Consider the following 19,228-nt stretch of genomic DNA (forward strand, 5'->3'; position numbering starts at 1 on the left):
ACTGACTCCCCAAAAGGGCATCTTATCCAGACCCATCTCTACCATATCCTCAAAACCCCACATATTTACCCCGCTAATCCTCCTACCTAACACAATAGGTGTAGACAAAGGTCATGGGTAGAGGAGGGCACTCAATGTTAAAATGGCAGCGTGGGCTCATTGGGCTGGAGGGCCTGTTTCCCGTGCTGTGTTGTTCTTTGTTCATCCTGGGCACTAAGGGGCAACCTTGCATGGCCAATCCACCTAACCTGCACATCTTTGGAGTGTGGGAGCACCCGGAGGAAACCCACACAGACGTGGGGAGAATGTGCAGACTCCATACACAGAGAGTGACCCAAAGCTGGAATTGAACCCCGGTCCCTGTGAGGGAGCAGTGCTGACCACTGTGCCATTCGGTCCATATTAAAATCATTGAAGTCCCACATTATAGCATCTCTACCGCTTTCGCACCTCTGCAATTTCCTTGCAAGCATGTGTGTCGATATTTGTTCCACCAAACATCTGTAGAATATACCTAGTGGTGAATGGAATCATTTCTTAGCTCTAACTTAGAATATATTGCGTCCTTAGCCCGTCAGTCATCGCCCACCTCCAAATATTCTCCTTAATCAATATTGCTATTCCTCCACCTTTCATTCCTTCCTTATCTTTCCTGAACATCTATCCAAGGAGTGATGGGTATTCAGTCCGAACCTTCTATGGGCCAGAGATCCTTTATTGCCATGAAATTACAATCCCGTGTAGCTCCCTGCGCCACCCCCTCCCTCCCGTGTGGCACCGGCAGGTTTACCCGCATGGACAATGACCCTGGAAGAGTGCCGGGGCAATGGTATGTGGGATCGAGAGCCTGCCAGAGATAAGTGAAACCCCAACAAAACCCCCCAGCAGCTCGCACCTTCCTCACGTTGCTCCCGTTGCTGGTTTGGATCAGGATGTCCAGGACGTTGTCCTCATTGAAGAAGCCCGACACGGCAGCACTAGAAGGAAAACCACTCCTATTATTGTTACACGCAGGAAATAAAGCGGGTGCTCCCCCATTCATATCTACATCCTCCGTCTCTAGCCCAGTGTCAACACACACCACCCTCCCCCCTGAGGGGAAGGAGCAGTGTGGACATGAGAGACATGGCCACATCCAGGTCATCAAGGACAGAACATCAACAATCAAACAGATTGCTGTGTGTTACAGTGAGATAAATCACACAGCCTACAGCCCAGGCTGCCAATATTGCAATGATAACAAAGCTTCCCACACACAGAACAATCTCCCCACTGCACCCCACCCACTGATCACCCCAAACTCACCTCTCGATACTGCTCCCATTTGCAGACCACAGTTGCCGAAGGTGTTGCCCATTCAGAAGCTGCAGCCCATCCCTCGTGGTGATCAGGATGTCACCGCCACTCTCTCCACGCCTGCCCAGAGTCCGCAGGTCCCTCGCAGAACCATTACTGCTGGGAGAAAATGAACCTGTTCACATCAAAATTAACTGATAAAATCCCCTGTCTTAAACACGAGTACAATCCCACACACACTGCGCCATCTCCACTCTCTCACACACAGTACACAATCCATAGTGACAGCCAGTGTACAATCCCTACACTATCACACACAGTATACAATCCATACTGACAGGCAGTGAGGCTGTAGAGGTAGAGAGATTCTTCCCGCTCAGAAAGGGTGAGGGCACAGCCTCAAGGGGGGAGGCAGTTTAGAACGGAGTTGAGGAGGAACCTCTTCACTCAAAGGGTGGTGAATCTCTGGAATTCTCTGCCCGTTGAAGTGGTGGAGGCTGCCTCGCTCAATATATTTAAGTCACGGGTAGATACGTTTCTGATAGACAGGGGAATTAAGGGATATGGGGAGAAAGCGGGAAAGTGGAACTGATCCACTTCAGATCAGCCATGATCTTATTGAATGGCGGGGCAGGCTCGAAGGGCTAGATGGCCGACTCCTGCTCCTATTTCTTATGTTCTTATTATGTTCAGTGTACAGTCCCTACGCTATCACACACAGTATACAATCCATACTGACAGGCAGTTTCTCACTCATCGCGTACAATCCCCTTGCTCTCACACTCTGCTGGGTCTGGGTGTGTTAGACATGGGGTGGTTGGGTAACAGAGACGGGTTCTGGGTGTGGGATATAGGGCCATCTGGGTGTGGGATACAGCGGGGACTGAGTGTGTGAGACTGGGTGAGTCTGGGTGTAGGATATGGGGGGGGAGTCTAGGTGTGGGATATTGGGGGGGGGTCTAGGTGTGGGATATGGGGGGGGGTCTAGGTGTGGGATATGGGGGGGGGGTCTAGGTGTGGGATATGGGGGGGGTCTAGGTGTGGGATATGGGGGGAGTCTAGGTGTGGTCTATGGGGCAGGTCTGGATGTGGGACATGGGGAGGGAATGGATGTGGGATACAGGGGGCTCTGGGTTTGTGAGATGGGGGGCTTGTGAGATGGGGGCTCTGGAGTTGGGGAGTCGGGTGTGGGATACAGGGGGCTCTGGGTGTGGGATACAGGGGGCTCTGGGTGTGGGATACAGGGGGCTCTGGGTGTGGGATACAGGGGGCTCTGGGTGTGGGATACAGGGGGCTCTGGGTGTGGGATACAGGGGGCTCTGGAGATGGGGAGTCTGGGTGTGGGATACAGGAGGGGTGAGTGTGTGAGTCGGGGGGGGGGATGATTTCTAAATATGGGCATAATCAGTAACAGATCAGCCTATAGAAACAGAACTGACTGCAAACAACAATGGCGGGACACCAGATATATTCCCAGTTTCACTCTGACAGCTGAAGTGTTGTAAGATTTTTGCGTGACAAATTAGACTTTGCTTACTTCAGTCAATTATCTCCAATGAGAAACTGACTGTTGTTCCTCTGGGTACAGTGCAGGCAGAGAGCAGCAGGGGGCAGCGTTCTCTACCTGGCTGCACATTTCCACCCGTGCTGTGTAACAAAGCTGCTGGAGCGTCTGTCTCAGTGCGCAAAGCTAACCATAGCCTCCGGCACCCCCCGGCTCTGCACCTGACCCCTCACTCTGACCCTTACGCTCCCCTCGCTCTGCACCCTGATTCTGCTCCTCGCCCCTCACTCTGCACCTCACCCTGACCCTCACCCCTCGTTCTGCCCCTCGCCCTGACCCTCACCCCTCACTCTGACCCTCACCCCTCGCTCTGCCCCCAGCCCTGCCCCTCACCAGCAGACACGGAGCTAACATTTCTAACTGAGGAGAGAGAATGTGTTCCCGAGAGTCTGAAAGGGAGTCAGTGATGGGCTGAGATTCACTGTGAATCCACAGACTGACACACAATTCTGCTTTGTGTGTTTAATGAGAGTCACTGCAATGGGAAAATACAGCCCCTCGTGCCTCTAGCTCGATCTTCCCTGTTAGTTTTTCTTTGGTTTCCAGGTCTTTCTTTCCTCACGTCACACACGCACTCAGCTCGAATGGAAAGGAGTGGTGGGTGTGGTACCTGGGCCCAGGTTGGTCAGTATTGTTCCTCCAGAAGCAACTCTTCAAATGCAGGCAGTAAAAGTATAACAACTCCAAACTTACAAATCAGAGAAAGGGTTTAATAAAAAAAAACTGCATTACTCCAAACTTGGGGCCTCGCCCTGGGCCAGTCCAAACAATTCCCAACAGGTTCTTATTGACACTCAGTCAGCTGACCATCACATCATGCTGTGATTGGTTCCATAGTTTACTGGGTCAGCTGACCCTTACAGCTTCTTCCCATTGGTCACATGATATCCAATACAAAGTTGTCACAGGTTACATTCTAACAAGCGTGGGTGATAGGGATCGTACCAAGGCCCCCCCCCCGCCTCGTCTCGCCATGTGCCCTCCCTGTGTGATGGTACAGCATTTTCCTGACAGATGTTGGACGCTGCTCTTTCTCTAGTGATTCCTCAGCCATGAACCCGGCCACACTAACTGGCTGACCAAAGCTGGAATTCTCCCTCACCCACAGCACGGATTCTGCAGCTGAGCATCAAATTCAACCCTGAAACATCTGGCTAACAAGGTGTTTCAGGGTTGCTGGCCCTATGTCAGACCCCTATTGATTGACTACAGCTCTTCAACACCATTGTTCCCACGAAACTCATCTCCAAACTCCGTGGCCTTCGGCTCCTCCCTCTGTAAAAAGTCTGACAACACCAGTTTACAGACTTTTTACTGTGTTTACCCCAGTCCAACGCCGGCACATCCACATCCTCCCTCTGTGACAGGATCCTGAACTTCCTAACCACAATCAGTAAGGATAGGCAACACCTCCTCCACGATCATCCTCAACACCAGTAACCCACAAGGCTGTGTTCTCAGCCCCCTACTATACTCCTTATACACCTCTGTCTGTGCGGCCAAATTCCCCTTCAACTCGATTTTCAAGTTTGCTGATGACACCACCTTAGTGGGTCGGATCTCAAACAATGATGAGACGGAGTACAGGAATGAGATAGAGAATCTGGTGCGGTAACAATAATCTCTCCCTCAATGTCAACAAAACAAAGGAGATTGTCATTGAGTTCAGGAAGCGTAAAGGAGAACATGTCCCTGTCTACATCAACGGGGACAAAGTAGAAAGGGTCGAGAGCTTCAAGTTTTTTGGTGTCCAGATCACCAACAACCTGTCCCGGTCCCCCCCATGCCAACACTGAAAGTCCACCATCGCCTCTATTTTCTTAGAAGGCTAAGGAAATTTGGCATGTCAGCTACGACTCTTGCCAATTTTTAAGATGCACCATAAAAGCATTCTTTCTGGTTGTATCACAGTTTGGTAATGGCTCCTGGTTTGCCCAAGACTGCAAGAAACTACAAAAGGGTTGTGAATGAAACCCAGTCCATCACGCAAACCAGCCTCCCATCCATTGATTGAGTCTACACTTGCCGCTGCCTTGGAAAAGCAGCCAGCATAATTAAGGACCCCATGCTACCCGGACATTCTCTCTTCCACCTTCTCCCAATGGGAAAAAGATACAAAAGTCTGAGGTTACGTACCGACCGACTCAAGAACAGCTTCTTCCCTGCTGCTGTCAGAGTTTTAAATGAATGTACCTCACATTAAATTGATCTTTCTCTACACCCTAGCTATGACTGTAACGCTACATTCTTCACTTTCTCCTTTCCTTCTCTATGAAGGAATACGCTTTGTCTGTATAGCGTATAAGAAACAATACTGTTCACTGTATGTTAGTACACGTGACAATGATAAATCAAATCAAAATGCTCCATTCTCGCTGGCAGTGGAAAGGGTATTTACGAGGCTGGAAAACTCGGCCGAGTCTCTGAAGGAGAGGGAGCTGCATGCTTGGTGGCCTCTGCTTAATTCACCAATGAGGTTGTGCTGGGACATTACTCACTGCAGCAACTTTCAGACTGAGAAAGAATTCATGTGAATTAGGGTCCTGAGAAGACTGCACCACAACAACACAAACCCCACGCCACCATCGTACATCCACAACCCTTTCTGAAAACACACAACTTAGCTCACAGCCTGGGTCAACTCCATCTCTCATACCGTCTGGGGTCAGAATCACCAGCGCTGCCTGCGCCCGGGCAGGGGGGGTTGGGGGGGGTCAGTGCCATCTGTGCCCAGGAGGGTCAGCGACATCTGTGCCCGGTGGGGGGGGGGGGGGGGGGGGGGGGGCGTCAGTGACATCTGCGCCTGGGAGGGTCAGTGCCATCTGCGCTCGGGGGGGGGGATGGGGGGGGGTCAGTGACATCTGTGCCCGGGGGGGTGGTCAGTGACATCTGTGCCGGGGAGGGGGGGAGGGAGTCCAGTGACATCTGTGCCTGAGGGGGTGAATGACATCTGTGTCTGGGAGGATGAGAATGCCGACACATCACGGTGAGTGAGCTGTGTCCGTGGGACAGCTCGTGCAATGTGTAAGTACAATATGGGAGATGAACCTCAGCATCGCTTCACATTAGCGATTAACATCACCCCATGAATGAATGACTGGAAGGAGTTGCTATATTAGCTCAATTAGCTAACACGACCTTATCCCCTTCACTCTCAAAGTCATCTTTAAAAGTCTGTTGTTCACAGCACAATACAGTCATGTGAGGGAGGTTGTTTTAGTATGTGACTGATTGGAGAAACAGGCCACACTTGTTGCTATTTTGGAATGCAGGATGACAAGCCTTTTTCAGTATAGCTTTCACTACGTGACTGAGTGCACTCTCCTGGAAAGGAGTCAACATCACATGGAAACACTCAGAGGCAAAACACAAAGGCAGATACTGATCTCAGGCCCCGTACAATTCATCCAACAAACCAAGTTATCTACTTCAACTTCATCAGTTAACAGTTCTCAGTTAAGAGACTTTATCTCACACCAACAACTGATACAGACAGCGCCACTACACAGGGATTAAAGTTTTGTAATGTTGTCACATCCAGTTGTAATTCCTGATGGACAATTAAATAACTTACAGAAGGAAGAAGCTCTGAAAATGTTTCCATCCTCAATGCTTAGCCTTTCAATGTGAAAAAGCAAGGCTGAAATATTTACAACTCTCTTCAGCTACAAGTGCCGAGCGGATGATCCATCTCCGCCTCCACTTGTGGTTGCTCGCGACACACATACCAGCCTTCAGACAATCCCATTCACATCGTTACATCAAGAATTGGCTGAAAGCCCAAGATACAGCAAAGTTTTTGGTCCTTACAACACTCGGACAGTGATACTGAAGACTGGGGATCCAGAACTAGCTGCACCCAGAGAATCACAGAATCCCTACAGTGCAGAAGGTGGCCATTTGGCCCCTCAACAACAATCCCACCCAGGCCCTATTCCTGTAACTTCACTGATTTACCTTGACACTAGGATTAATTTAGCATGGCCAATCAACCCAACTCGCACATCTTTGGAGCATAGGAGAAAACCCACACAGACATGGGGAGAACATGCAGACTCCAAACAGGCAGTGACCCAAGGCCGGAATTGAACCCAGGTCTTTGGCGCAGTGAGGCAGGAGGGCTAATCTCTGGGCCACCCTAAAACATTGAGACTCCATTGGCCAGGAACAAAGCTATTCCAGTACAGCTATAGCACTGACATCTACCTGAGTGTAGGGAAAAATGTCCAGGTATATCGAAGACATATCGAATCCAACTAATTACCCCCCCCATCAGTCAATTCTTAGCAAAGGGTCATAGTCATTGAGGTGTACAAGATTATGAGGGGGATGGACAGGGTGAGTAGGAAGCAGCTGTTCTCCTTGGTTGAGGAGTCAACCGCGAGGGGGCGTAGATTTAGCGTGAGGGACAGGAGATTCAGAGGCAATGTGAGAAAAATCCCTTTCACTCAGAGGGTGGTGAGAATCTGGAATGCGCTGCCTGGGAAGGTAGTGGAGACCTTGAACCTTACAACCTCGAAAAAATATTTGGATAAGCACCTGAAACATCAGAACATTCAAAGATATGGGAGAAGTGCTGGAAAATGGGATTAGAGTGACTTTAGTAGTAGATATTGTCGGTGTGGACTCAGTGGGCCTTTTCTGCGCTGCACGACTCTATGAGGGTGTTCAAGGCAGCCCTTACTCAGCAACAACATCTCACCAACGCTCAGTTCGGGTTCCAGCAGGAACACTCAGTTGTTGGCCTCATTCTTGCCTTGGGCCAAACGTGGACAAAAGAGCTGAACTCAGGCAGAGGAGGTTGGGGAGGGGAGTGAGATCAAGGCCCGATTTGACTGGGTGTCACATCGAGGAGTCTGAACACAGTTGAAGTCATTGGGAGTCAGGGGAAAGCTCTCCACGGGCTGGAGAGTTTTCTCTTTAACTGGCACAGAGGACGTTTGTTATTGGAGGCCCCTCACCTCAGGCCCAGGGCATTGCTGCACGGGTAATCCCCAAGGCCCAACCATCTCCCTCCTTTACCAAAGGCTCTCCCTCCACAATCAGGGTCAGAAGTGGGAATGTTCACTGATTGCACAGTGTCCAGGACCATTTGCATCTCCTCAGTACTGAAGCACTCTGTGTATGCAAACAGCAAAACCTGGACAATATTCCACTTTGGGCTGATAAGTGGCCAACAATATTCATGCTACACAAGGGCCTGGAAGTGATGATTTCCAATAAGAGAGAATCTAATCATCTCCCCTTGACATTCAATGGCATTAGCAATGCTGAATCCCCCACTAGCAATATCCCTGGAGTTACCTTTAACTGAAATCTTAGCTGGAGCAGCGTCTAAATCCTGTGGCTACAAGAGTAGGCCAGAGGCTGGGATTTCCTTTCTTTTTTTGAAGTTTATTTATTAGTGTCACGGGGAGGCTTACACTAACACTGCAATGAAGTTACTGTGAAAATCCCCTCGTTGCCACAGTCTGGCGCCTGTCCGGGTAGACTGAGAGAGAACTTAGCACGGCCAATGCAGCCAACCAGCACGTCTTTTGCAGAGTAATTCAACTCCTGGTTCCCCAAAGCCCATCCCCCATCTACACACACATGTCAGGAGGCGATGGAATACTCTCCACTTGCCTGGATGAGCGCAGCTCCAACAACACTCAAGGAGTTTGACACCCATCCAAGACAAAGCAGCTCAATGATGTGCAGGTTAGGTGGATTGACCGTGCTGGATTGCCCCTTGGTGTCCAGGGATGTCCTGCTTAGGTGATTATAAATATGGAGTTTTGGGATAGGTGGTGGTGATGGGTAGGATGTTTTTTCAGAGAGTCAGTGCAGACTTGATGGGCCGAATGGTCTCTTTTTGCACTGTCGGGATTCTATGGTTCGATCAGAATCCCATCCGCTATTTACAAGATGCATTGCAACAACTCAGCAAGGTTCCTTAGACGGCAAGTTGCAAATCGGTGACCTGGACCACCTAGAAGGACAAGGACAGCAGATGCATCCAAACACTGCCACGTAAATTCCCCTCCAAGTTACGTGTCATTCTGACCTAGAAATATATCACTGTTGGTTCTGGCGCAGGTCCTGGGATTGTTGGTTCACTACACTGCGGGATAATATACATGGAAAGCAGCAGTTCAAAAAGGCAGCTCGCCAATAGCTCAAGGGGAACTGGGATGGGCAATAAATGCTGGCAACGCACACGACTCGAGAACAAGTAGGTGTAAGATTAGAGCGTGAAGTCTCTCTTTGTAATCGGGACCCTGATCGCTCTTTCAGATGGAGGTCAAAGATTTCGCTGCATTATTTTGAAGAAATGGAGGACGGTTCTCCCCAAAATTTTGGAGCGAACATTTATCCTTCTGCCAACCAAAAGTAGTCAATCGATTTGGTTATTATCACTTTGGGAGTTGCTTGTGTGCTAATTAACTGCCATATTTCCCACAGCAGCGATTCAACTGAAAAAAAAACCAGGACAATGGCTGTAAAATGCTTCAGTGCGTTCCACTGGTTTGGGAAGTGAAATCTCTCAAATTCCAAATTATCCTCAGGGTGCCTGTACATTCCTGACATGTTTGCAATCTCTGTGTCTCTATTGATGTGCGAATGTAGGCCAGCAATCCATTGTGCAAGTTGATGTCTTTCGGGTGGCACAATGGTTAGCATCGCTGCCTCACAGCACCAGGGGTCCTTGGATCAATTCCTGGCTTTGGTCACTGTCTGTGCGGAGTCTGCACATTTACTTATTGGCTGTCACAAGTAGGTTTACATTAACACTGCAATGAAGTTACTGTGAATATCCTCTGGTCGCCACACTCTGGTGCCTGTTCGGGTACACTGAGAGACAATTTAGCATGGCTAATGCCCCTAACCAGCACGTCTTTCAAGCTGTGGGAAGAGACTGGAGCACCCGGAGGAAACCCACACAGACACAGGGAGAATGTGCAAACTCCACTCAGACAGTGTCCTAAGGCTAGAATTGAACTCGGGTCCCCGGCACTGTGAGGCAGCAGTGCTAACCACTCTGCCACCGTGTCGCCCATAGGCACTGTGCCATCACTAATAAACAAACTTTAAACTTTTAACATTAAACTTTAATTTTTTTTTCATTTTAAAACTTTATTTCGTCCCCTTGTTTATTTTACCATTCACAAAACCTGACCTTGACACAGGGCTGTAAAATCCTTGCAGCCAGTCCCCACAATGCAGGGAGTGGAGAGGGAATGGCCATACATTACTGACCTCACTGTGGGTTCACCACATCCATATTTCAAGATTGCAGTGCAGCGAGGTCCCTCTTTGCGAGATATGGATGGTACCAATAGCACACAAAACAATACTTTTCATTTGTTAGTACAGACAATAATAAATCAAATCAAATCAGGGTCACGAGAAACACCATAGGAATGTGTAGTCAGGTGTATGAGCTTATATGTTACGAGGACTGAATATTTCCAAACCAGTTATCACATTCCAGTGAAATATGAGTGAAGGGTCACACTGACAGGTGGAAGGGGTCTCCTGAATCTGGGGTCACAAAAATCTCACTGACCAGTGATTTAATCAGTGATCGCTCTCACTGACCTATAGTAAAGTTGTTGGTGTCACAATCTCACTGTCATCTTATATTCCTTATTTTCGACCTGGTGTTTGCAACACCCTGAAATTTGGGGTGGGTGAGCCCCCCCTCCGCGCTCAGCCACTGCACTGAGTTGCAGCCGGCTCCTCGACCTCCCATTACACTCCCTGACCAAAGGGAAAGGCTACTGTCCCGGTCAGCTGTCCAGATATCATTCCATCAGCAGCACTGGCAGAACACTCCCCAGCCCAGCCCGCATGCTGTGTGTACACCAGCTACCTGTACACCTCCAACAAGCCAGACAGGCTGCCCTTCCTCTTCCATCCCCATTCTGTGTCCTGGTTTTGTAGGGAGACCGGCATGCTGCCTTTTCCATTCGCCCGCTTGTAAATGTCCCTCACCGACACAGCCTGGATGTTCCCTTGAAGAGGAAAGATTCTGTGTCAGTGAACAGTAAGAGATTTCCTTACAAACAACAGATTCCCCCAGCAACAGGAGTTGTCCTTAATGTTTCGAATGTGACTTTTTCCAGCTGTTGTTCGCTGGTTTATAAAGCTGATCTCAAACCTAGAGCCGTCATTTATGGGATCGTTTAGTTACAAACTAAGACCAGGATTCAAAAAGTGCTTTTACAACAGGAACTGGGACGGGTTTCTTATTAAATCACTACTTTCTTTTCACTGAATCCCCACAGTGCAGGAGGAGGCCATTCAGCCCGTCAAAATAATTTCCAAAAATTTACTTTATTCATAAATCTGTAAAAATGACTCAGGGTGGCACAGTGGTTAGCACTGCTGCCCCACAGCGCCAGGGACCCAGCTTCAATACTGGCACTTGGGTAACTGTCTGTGTGGATTTTGTCCCTTTTCCTCGTCTCTCCATAGGTTTCTTCCGGGTGCTCCAGTTTCCTCCCACACACCAAAGATGTGTGGTTGATTGGCTCTGTTAAATTACCCCTTGTGGCAGGGGGATTAGCAGGGTAAATACGTGGGGTTATTTGGATAGGGCCTGTCGTCAGTGCAAGCTCAGTGGCCCGAATGGCCTCCTTCTGCACTGTAGTGATTCTGTGAATCTAGTTTAAATTTAGCCTGATATAAATCTTCTTATTTTTTCACGGAATCTGGGAATCACTGGCACAGTCAGCATTTGTTACTGATCCCGAATTGCTCCTTGAACTGAGTGGCTTGCCAGGTCATTTCAGAGGACAGTTAAGAGTCCAACCTGGAGTCATGTGTCAGCCAGACCAGGTCAGGACAGCAGATTTCCTTCTCTAAAGGACATTTCCAGACCAGATGGGTTTTTAGGGCAATTGACGTTACAATTTTTTTTATTGAGTTCAAATTTCACCATCTGCTGTGGTGGGATTCGAACCCGGGTCCCACAGCATTACCCTGGGTCTCTGGATTACGAGTCCTGTGACAATTCCACTCTGCCACAACCTTCCTAAAAATGCAATGCAGTTCATTTTCTTACACTACAGCGTGGACCACTCTGGATCTTCCTCACTACACTGACAATTACAGGTTAAATGATAAGAATATTTTCTTTCTGGTTAAACAGCTACTGGTTAGATTGGAATTCACTCTGTGTATTTACGCAGTGTGTTCCCTCACAACAATGCAGCTCCTCAATTCTGTCTTCCTTTCAAATTAAACTTTGCAGGTCTTGTAAACCCAAGCTTGGTGTCACCGTTTCCCCAGTTACCTCCTCCTCTCTCACTGTTCCCCAGCTTAGCCTGGGGCAACTCAGTGGCCACAGTCTTTCTCACTGCGATCGTCACTGCCTGACGAGATGTAACTCTGTAAATATTTCCTGTGTTATCTCGTATTCTCCAAGAGATGGTGCTAACAGCAGCAGAATAACAGTCACCCACTTGTCCTGTTATTTAAAGGTTATCTGGTGAATGCAGGCAGCACGGTGACACAGTGGTTGGCGATGCTGCCTCACAGGGCCGTAGACCTGGGTTCAATTCCAGCCTTCGGTGACTGTCTGTGTGGAGACTGCACGTTCTCCCTGTGTCTGCGTGGGCTTCCTCCAGGCGCCCTGGTCTCCTCCCACAGTCTGAAAGATGTGCTGGTTAGGGTGCATTGGCCATACTAAATTCTCCCTCAGTGTACCCGAACAGGCACTGGAGTGTGGCAACTAGGGTATTTTCACAGCAACTTCATTGCAGTGTTAATGTAAGCCTACTTGTGACACTGATAAATAAATTTAAACTTTACTTGGGGCATCACGGTGCCACAGTGGTTAGCACTGCTGCCTCACAGAGCCAGGGTCCTGGATTCTGCTAACTTTCTCCTGAGTCACCTCTTGCTGTCCGTGGTATTGTTTATGTTGGAATTTTTCACCAGCTGTTTTATATGACAGGTTTAGATCTCTTATGTAGCTGCAGAATCCTTTCAGATCTGCGGGCCCCAAGATCTCTTCATGTTTGACCAGATATTCTTGTTCTATAAATTGACCAAACCAAACAAAAAGTTTACGGTATAAAATGAAATGGACGCAATGTCATTGCCACTTCTGATCATTCAGACTGGTAAAATTTGCATTGCCTTTTTTATGTACTAAAGCAGCGTATGTCATGTTCCCGTAACACATCTTGATGGGACTTGAAGCTGGGTTTAAACAAAATCGGCAGTTTCATGGTTTTGGGCCACTTTGACTAATAATCATTTAGAAATCTTGGCTGGGAACCCAGATGACAGCTTTCACAGACACCCTGAGAATGAGAAGCCTAGCTATGAGGGAGAACTTTCCTTAAACTGGATTACTCTGCAGGGTGGCACAGTGCCTCACAGCGCCAGGGACCCAGGTTCCATTCTGGCGTTGGGTCACTGTCTGTGTGGAGTTTGCACATTCTCCCCGTATCTGTGTGGGTTTCCTCGGGTGCTCTGGTTTCCTCCCACAGTCCAAAGGTGCGCGGGTTAGGTTGATTAGCTGTGCTAAATTGACCCTCAGTCCCGGGGGATTTGCAGGGTAAACATTTGGGGTTGAGGGGATAGCGTCTGGGTGGGCCTGTGGTCAGTGCAGAGTCGATGGGCTGAATGGCGTTCTTCTGCACTGTAGGGATTCTACGATTTAATTCCCGGCTTGAGTCACTGTTTGAGAGGAGTCTGCATGTTCTCCCCGTCTCTGCACGGGTTTCTGAGATGCAGGAGTAGGCCATTCAGCCCATCAAGCCTGCTCCGCCATTCATTCTGATCAAAGCTGATCACTGAATTCAATATCCTGATTCCCCCCCTTTCTCCCATATCCCTTCATCCCTTTAGTCCCAAGAGTTATATCGAATTTCCTCTTGAAATCAGACAATGTTTTGGCCTCAACTACGGTTCCCTTCCACAGTCCAAAGAAGTGTGGGTCAGATGGATTAGCCGTAGGGAATGTGTGGGTGACAGGGAATGGGGGAGGGGGTGTGGGGCCTGGGTGGGACCAAAGGACACGGGATTGAGGAGAGGTGAAATGATAAAAGCATTTATATTTACATGAGTAGATTAGGATTTGGACGACACTGTCTGACACGAGGGGTCCATAACCAGGACTGCATTGGACATGCAGCACAGCAGGCCATTCGGCCCAACCAGTCCATTCAAACCTCCTCTCATGCTTTTCTAAATCTGTCCTCAGTTTCCTCCCAGAGTCCAAAGATGTGCAGATTAGGGGGATTGGCCAGGCTGCACTGCCCCTTAGTGGGGTTAGCCGTGGTGAATGTGTGGGGTTATGGGGATAGAGCAGAGGAGAGAGCCCAGGTAAGATACTCTGTAAGAGAGTTGGTGCAGCCTTGATGGGTTGAATAGCTTCCTTCTGTGCTACAGGGATTCTACGATCATACCTTTCCATTCCCTTCTCCCTCATTTGCTTGTCAAGTTTCCCCTCAAATACATCACGTTTAGTTTGGTTTATTTATTAGTGTCACAAGTAGGCTTACATTAACACTGCAATGAAGTTACTGTGAAACTCTCCTAGTCACCACACTCCGGCGCCTGTTCGGGTATACTGTGGGAGAATTTAGCACGGGCAATGCTCCGAACCAGCACATCTTTCAGACTGTGGGAGGAAACCGGAGCACCCGGAGGAAACCCACATAGACATGGGGAGAATGTGCAGACTCCACACAGACAGTGACCCAAGTAGGGAATCGAACCCGGGTCTCTGGCGCTGTGAGGCAGCAGTGCTAACCACTGTGCCACCGTGCTACCAATGATGTGGAGATATTTTTCAGTGAGATGAACTTTCAAGTTAAATTTACACTTCTGAGGAGCTGCAGATGTTGATGGTCCCTCAGAGTTTGGTACTGAACGTACACAGAGCAGGAGAAGTTTCCAGTTCAGGCCAAAGAGAGCGTCTCACTGGAGGTTTCTGAAAGGAGGGGGGAATGGTGTCGGGGTTATGACAGACTATGAGATAGAAACATAGAAGATAGAACATAAGAAATAGGAGCAGCAGCAGGCCATTCGGCCCTTCGAGCCTCCTTCACCATTCATCACGATCACTGCTGACCATCCAACACAACAGCTTCATCCTGCTTTTTCCCTGTAATCTCAATCCCATTCGCCCCAAGTGCTATATCCAGCTGCCTCTTGGATACATTCAACGTTTTGACATCAACAGCTTCCTGTGGGAATGAATTCCACAGGCTCACCACTCTTTGGGTGAAGAAATGTCTCCTCATCTCCAACCCAAATGGTCAGACTGTGACCCCTGGTTCTGGGCTCCCCCACCATCGGGAACATCCTCCCTGCATCGACCCTGTGTAGTCCTGTTCGAATTTTATTAGTCTCGATGAGATCCTCCCCTCATTCATCTGAACTCTAGCGAAAACAATCTTAATCTCTCCTCTTACATCAGTCCCACCATCCCCGGAATCAGCCTGGTAAACCTTTGCTGCATTCCCTCGGGAGCAAGAACATCCTTCCTCAGGAAAAGAGACTAAAACTGCACACAATACTCTAGGTGTGACCTCACCAAGGCCCCTGTATCATTGCAACAAGAAGTCTCACAACACCAGGTTAAAGTCCAACAGGTTTGTGAGACTTTTTACTGTGTTTACCCCAGTCCAACGCCGGCACCTCCACATCATCATTGTAACAACACATCCTGCTCCTGTACTCGTAACCTCTCGCAATGAAGGCCAACATAACAACTGCCTTCTTTATCGCCCGCTGTACCTGCAGGCTTACCGTCAGATAGAATACCATTTCAGAGGATGTGGAAATGATGGCTGAAGCCGGGAATGGGAAGTGGTTGACAGCATGAGTCACTGGGACAAACGGCTGGAAGGGTGAAGTGAGACGGTCCTGGGAGTTAGGCGAGAGATCGAGGGCTTCGAATTTCCGCTCCCCTGCTGGAAGCGGAGGTGGCTAGTGGAGTTTGGCAGCGATGGGCAGGCAGCACATTGCATGGCAGAGGGCACAGCCTCAGCATTTTCCACTGGCATTGGCTGCTGAAGGGCCAAAGGTCATCTGTCTCGGGATCAGATGACTCAGCACCAGCTCGGTGGGCAGTATTTTGTATTCACACAGTGACAGGTTAAAATGGAGCCACATCACAGGGTGGAATTGAATACAAAAGTAGCACAGTTATGCTTCAGTTATTCAGGGTGTTGGTGAGACCACACACTATTTACAGTATTGCTCTCCTTATTTAAAAAAAGATGTAAATGCAATGCAGAGAAGGTTTACTAGACTAATAACAGGAATGGTCTTATAAAAGGTTGGAGAAGTTAGGTTTGTACCCAGCAAGGTTTAGAAGCGTAAGAGGCAACTGGGCTGAAACCTGTGGATCCTAAAGGGGTATTAACAGGGTGGATGTGGAGAGGCTGTTTCCACATGGCAGAGAATCTAGAACAAGAGTCACTGTTTCACACTTAGGGGTCCGTTTAGGGCAGAGATGAGAATCTTTTTCTCTCAGAGCATCCTAAGTCTTTGGAAATCTCTTCCTCAAAGAGAGGGTGGCACAGTGGTTAGTGCTACTGCACTAGGGACCTGGGTTCAATTCCGGCCTTGGGTCACTGTCTGTGTGGAGTCTGCACATTCTCCCCGTGTCTGCGTGGGTTTCCTCCCACTGTCCAAAGATGTGCAGGTTAGGTGGATTGGCCATGCTAAATTGCTCTTTAGTGCCCAAAGATGTGTAGGTCAGGGGGATTATTGGGGTAAGTACGTGGATTTACGGGGATGGGTTGGATTGTTGTTGACGATTCAGTGCAGACTCAATGGGCTGAATGGCCTCCTTCCTCACTGCAAGGGTTCTATGGTTCAGTGGAAACAGAATTTGATGATTGCTAAGGCAGAGCTAGATGGATTCTTGATTAACAAGGGGGTGAAAGGTTGTCAGGGTGGGCAGGATGTGGGGTTGAGGTTACAGTCAGATCGTCACGTAGGGAGGGGTCAACACTCCTGCTCTTAATTCACATGGAACAGTAACCAAAACCCTCGAGGAGGGATAGTGGGGGATGCTGAATAACCAGATCCAGGGAACACTCCTGCTTACCGTAACCAAACATAACGTACAAGACCCCTCCTCCAGTCGTGTACGCCTTTGGACCAATCAGCTTGCCTTCGCCAGTCACATTGTAAGTAACCACCTGACCAATCAGGGTCCCAGTCGCTCCTGACACAAACGCAAAGGAGACGTCACGAACACGGCTGGTCTGAAATGGAAACAATTCATTAGAACAAGGCACCCAAAGTCTTGGATATTCAAGCACACACACTGCATACATTCACACGCATGTACGCACCCGCACACGCTCACTGCCCTTTAATGTCAGGGCGATTAGCAGGGTAAATACATGAGGTTACGGGGAGAGGGCCAGGGTGGGATTGTTGTTGGTGCAGGCTCAATGGGCCGAATGGCCTCCTTCTGCACTTTAGGAATTCTATGATTCTATCTAAGGATTAGCTTTGCATTCTTCCTTCACCAACTGGCTATCAGGAGGACACCCCAGAGCAGTGACTCTCCAAGGGGCTTTCTGAATGGGTGATGTACCTTAAAGGTGTGATCCGCACCATCTCACTCACACACCCTGCTGCTCAAAGACCACAAACAGGTAACTGCAGCATGCTTGTGTGTGACTATGTATAATCCAAAGCTAATTTGCACATGTATGTGTGTGTGCGCGCGCATGTGTGTGCATGTGAGTGTACGCACGTCTGTGCATGTGAGTGTACACGTGTGCATGCGTGTGTGTGCACATAGAACGGCATCTTTTGTTAGCACACAGCAGGAGTTATTTGATTCGTGTGACTGCCCACATTACACATGGCCCTACACCCCAGCAAGCTAAACAGTATCTGCTGTAATAGGGCAGCAGTGGGAAGGGTTACTCTGGGGCATGGGTCATGCCCATGAGGACTCACCACTGGCTGAGGGCAAGGCATATCTGCCTCTGAACAGGCACAGTGAGTGTGGACAAAGGCCAAAGGTGAAAGGAAAACATGATCATTTTTATCCTCACTGTAACCTAGCAACAACACATGTGTAAGTCACCAACCAGGGAGGATGAACCCAAGAGGACAAACACTGGGGTAAATAACAAGGATGGCCTGAAGCTAAAGGAGCTGTATTTATCACCGTACCTCCTCAAAATGTTTGGAAGAGTTTAACATCTGACAGGTTATTCTGAAATGCAGTCATTAAGTTGTCATTAGTGTCACAAGTAGGCTGACATTAACACTGCAGGGAAGTTGCTGTGAAAATTCCCTCGTTGCCACATTCCGTGTACCTGTTAACAGTGCGCACTGAGGGAGAATTTAGCACGGCCAATGCATCTAACCAGTACATCTTTTGGGCTGTGGGAGGAAACCCATGCAGACATGGGGAGAACGTGCAGACTGCACACAGACAGTGACCCCGGGAATCGAACACAGGACCCTGGCACTGTGAGGCAGCAGTGTGGGATATGCGGCAGCTCAAACACTAAACAACCAAGATTCCACAAACAAAGAGTAAATGATCTTTCCTGGTGTTGATCTGAGGGAGGGACGGTGCCTCAGATAGCGGGAGAGCTCAGTGCTCTGCTTCCCTTTCAGATCATACACTTGCCCCAGAATGTGGTTTAGTTCTACACAAAATATGACATCTCTGACAATCACACACCCTTCAGTATTGTACATGACTGTCAGCGAAGACCCCAGGGACAAATTTCCGCTAAGGTCTTTCACTTGCATCTTTCTAACTTCCAGAGTGAAGGTGCACAATTTCAGTCCGTGTGTCCGAACGCTGGGATGAGGATTGATTCCACAATCTTCCGGCTCGAGGCAAGAGCAGTACCACTGAAACAAGCCAGCACTTACTAAGCATGAAGGGTGATTGCCACCCGAACAGCGGAAGGTGCCAACCTGTGGTTATTTCACTGGGAGCTGAGAGTTGGTCCGTACCGGTACAGTAGAGGCTCTGCTCCCGAGGAGTATGTCTGCAAACCCATCACTGTCTACATCAGGGAGGAGCAGTGCCGGGGCGGCTGGAGTCTGATGGGATTGGTACACACTCTTCATTTCCCACAGGCTACTTCCTGAAAAACAACAGTGAATAATGTGGTTTCTTAACACAGAGAGTGCATCGTAACACCGGTTACTGTCACAGAGAGTGAACTGTCACAGAGAGTGCGCTGTAACGCAGGGCCCAGTCACAGACAGAGTGCGCTGTAACGCAGGGCCCAGTCACAGACAGAGTGCGCTGTAACACAGGGTCCAGTCACAGACAGAGTGCGCTGTAACGCAGGGCCCAGTCACAGACAGAGTGCGCTGTAACACAGGGTCCAGTCACAGACAGAGTGCGCTGTAACGCAGGGCCCA

At 49.0% G+C, this 19,228-nt stretch overlaps 1 protein-coding gene across 4 annotated transcripts in view; it reads right to left on the reverse strand.

Moving 5' to 3' along the window:
• The window catches only part of fam234b (family with sequence similarity 234 member B), a 63,580-nt gene that overhangs the window by 19,776 nt on the left and 24,576 nt on the right, over window positions 1-19,228 (reverse strand). For 3 of the 4 annotated variants that reach the window (XM_080217457.1, XM_080217456.1, XM_080217459.1), the window contains exons 5-9: window positions 18,812-18,945; window positions 16,923-17,082; window positions 10,716-10,857; window positions 1,306-1,455; window positions 896-977 (exon numbers count right to left, since the gene is read on the reverse strand). In XM_080217457.1, coding sequence (XP_080073583.1) covers window positions 896-977; window positions 1,306-1,455; window positions 10,716-10,857; window positions 16,923-17,082; window positions 18,812-18,945 — 668 coding nt within the window. The remainder of the gene's footprint in view (window positions 1-895; window positions 978-1,305; window positions 1,456-10,715; window positions 10,858-16,922; window positions 17,083-18,811; window positions 18,946-19,228) is intronic. The other variant, XM_080217458.1, reaches the window with a different exon arrangement.

This window comes from Carcharhinus amblyrhynchos, chromosome 35 (assembly GCF_965287045.1).
Source record: "Carcharhinus amblyrhynchos chromosome 35, sCarAmb.v2.hapA, whole genome shotgun sequence".
Taxonomy (NCBI): Eukaryota; Metazoa; Chordata; class Chondrichthyes; order Carcharhiniformes; family Carcharhinidae; genus Carcharhinus; species Carcharhinus amblyrhynchos.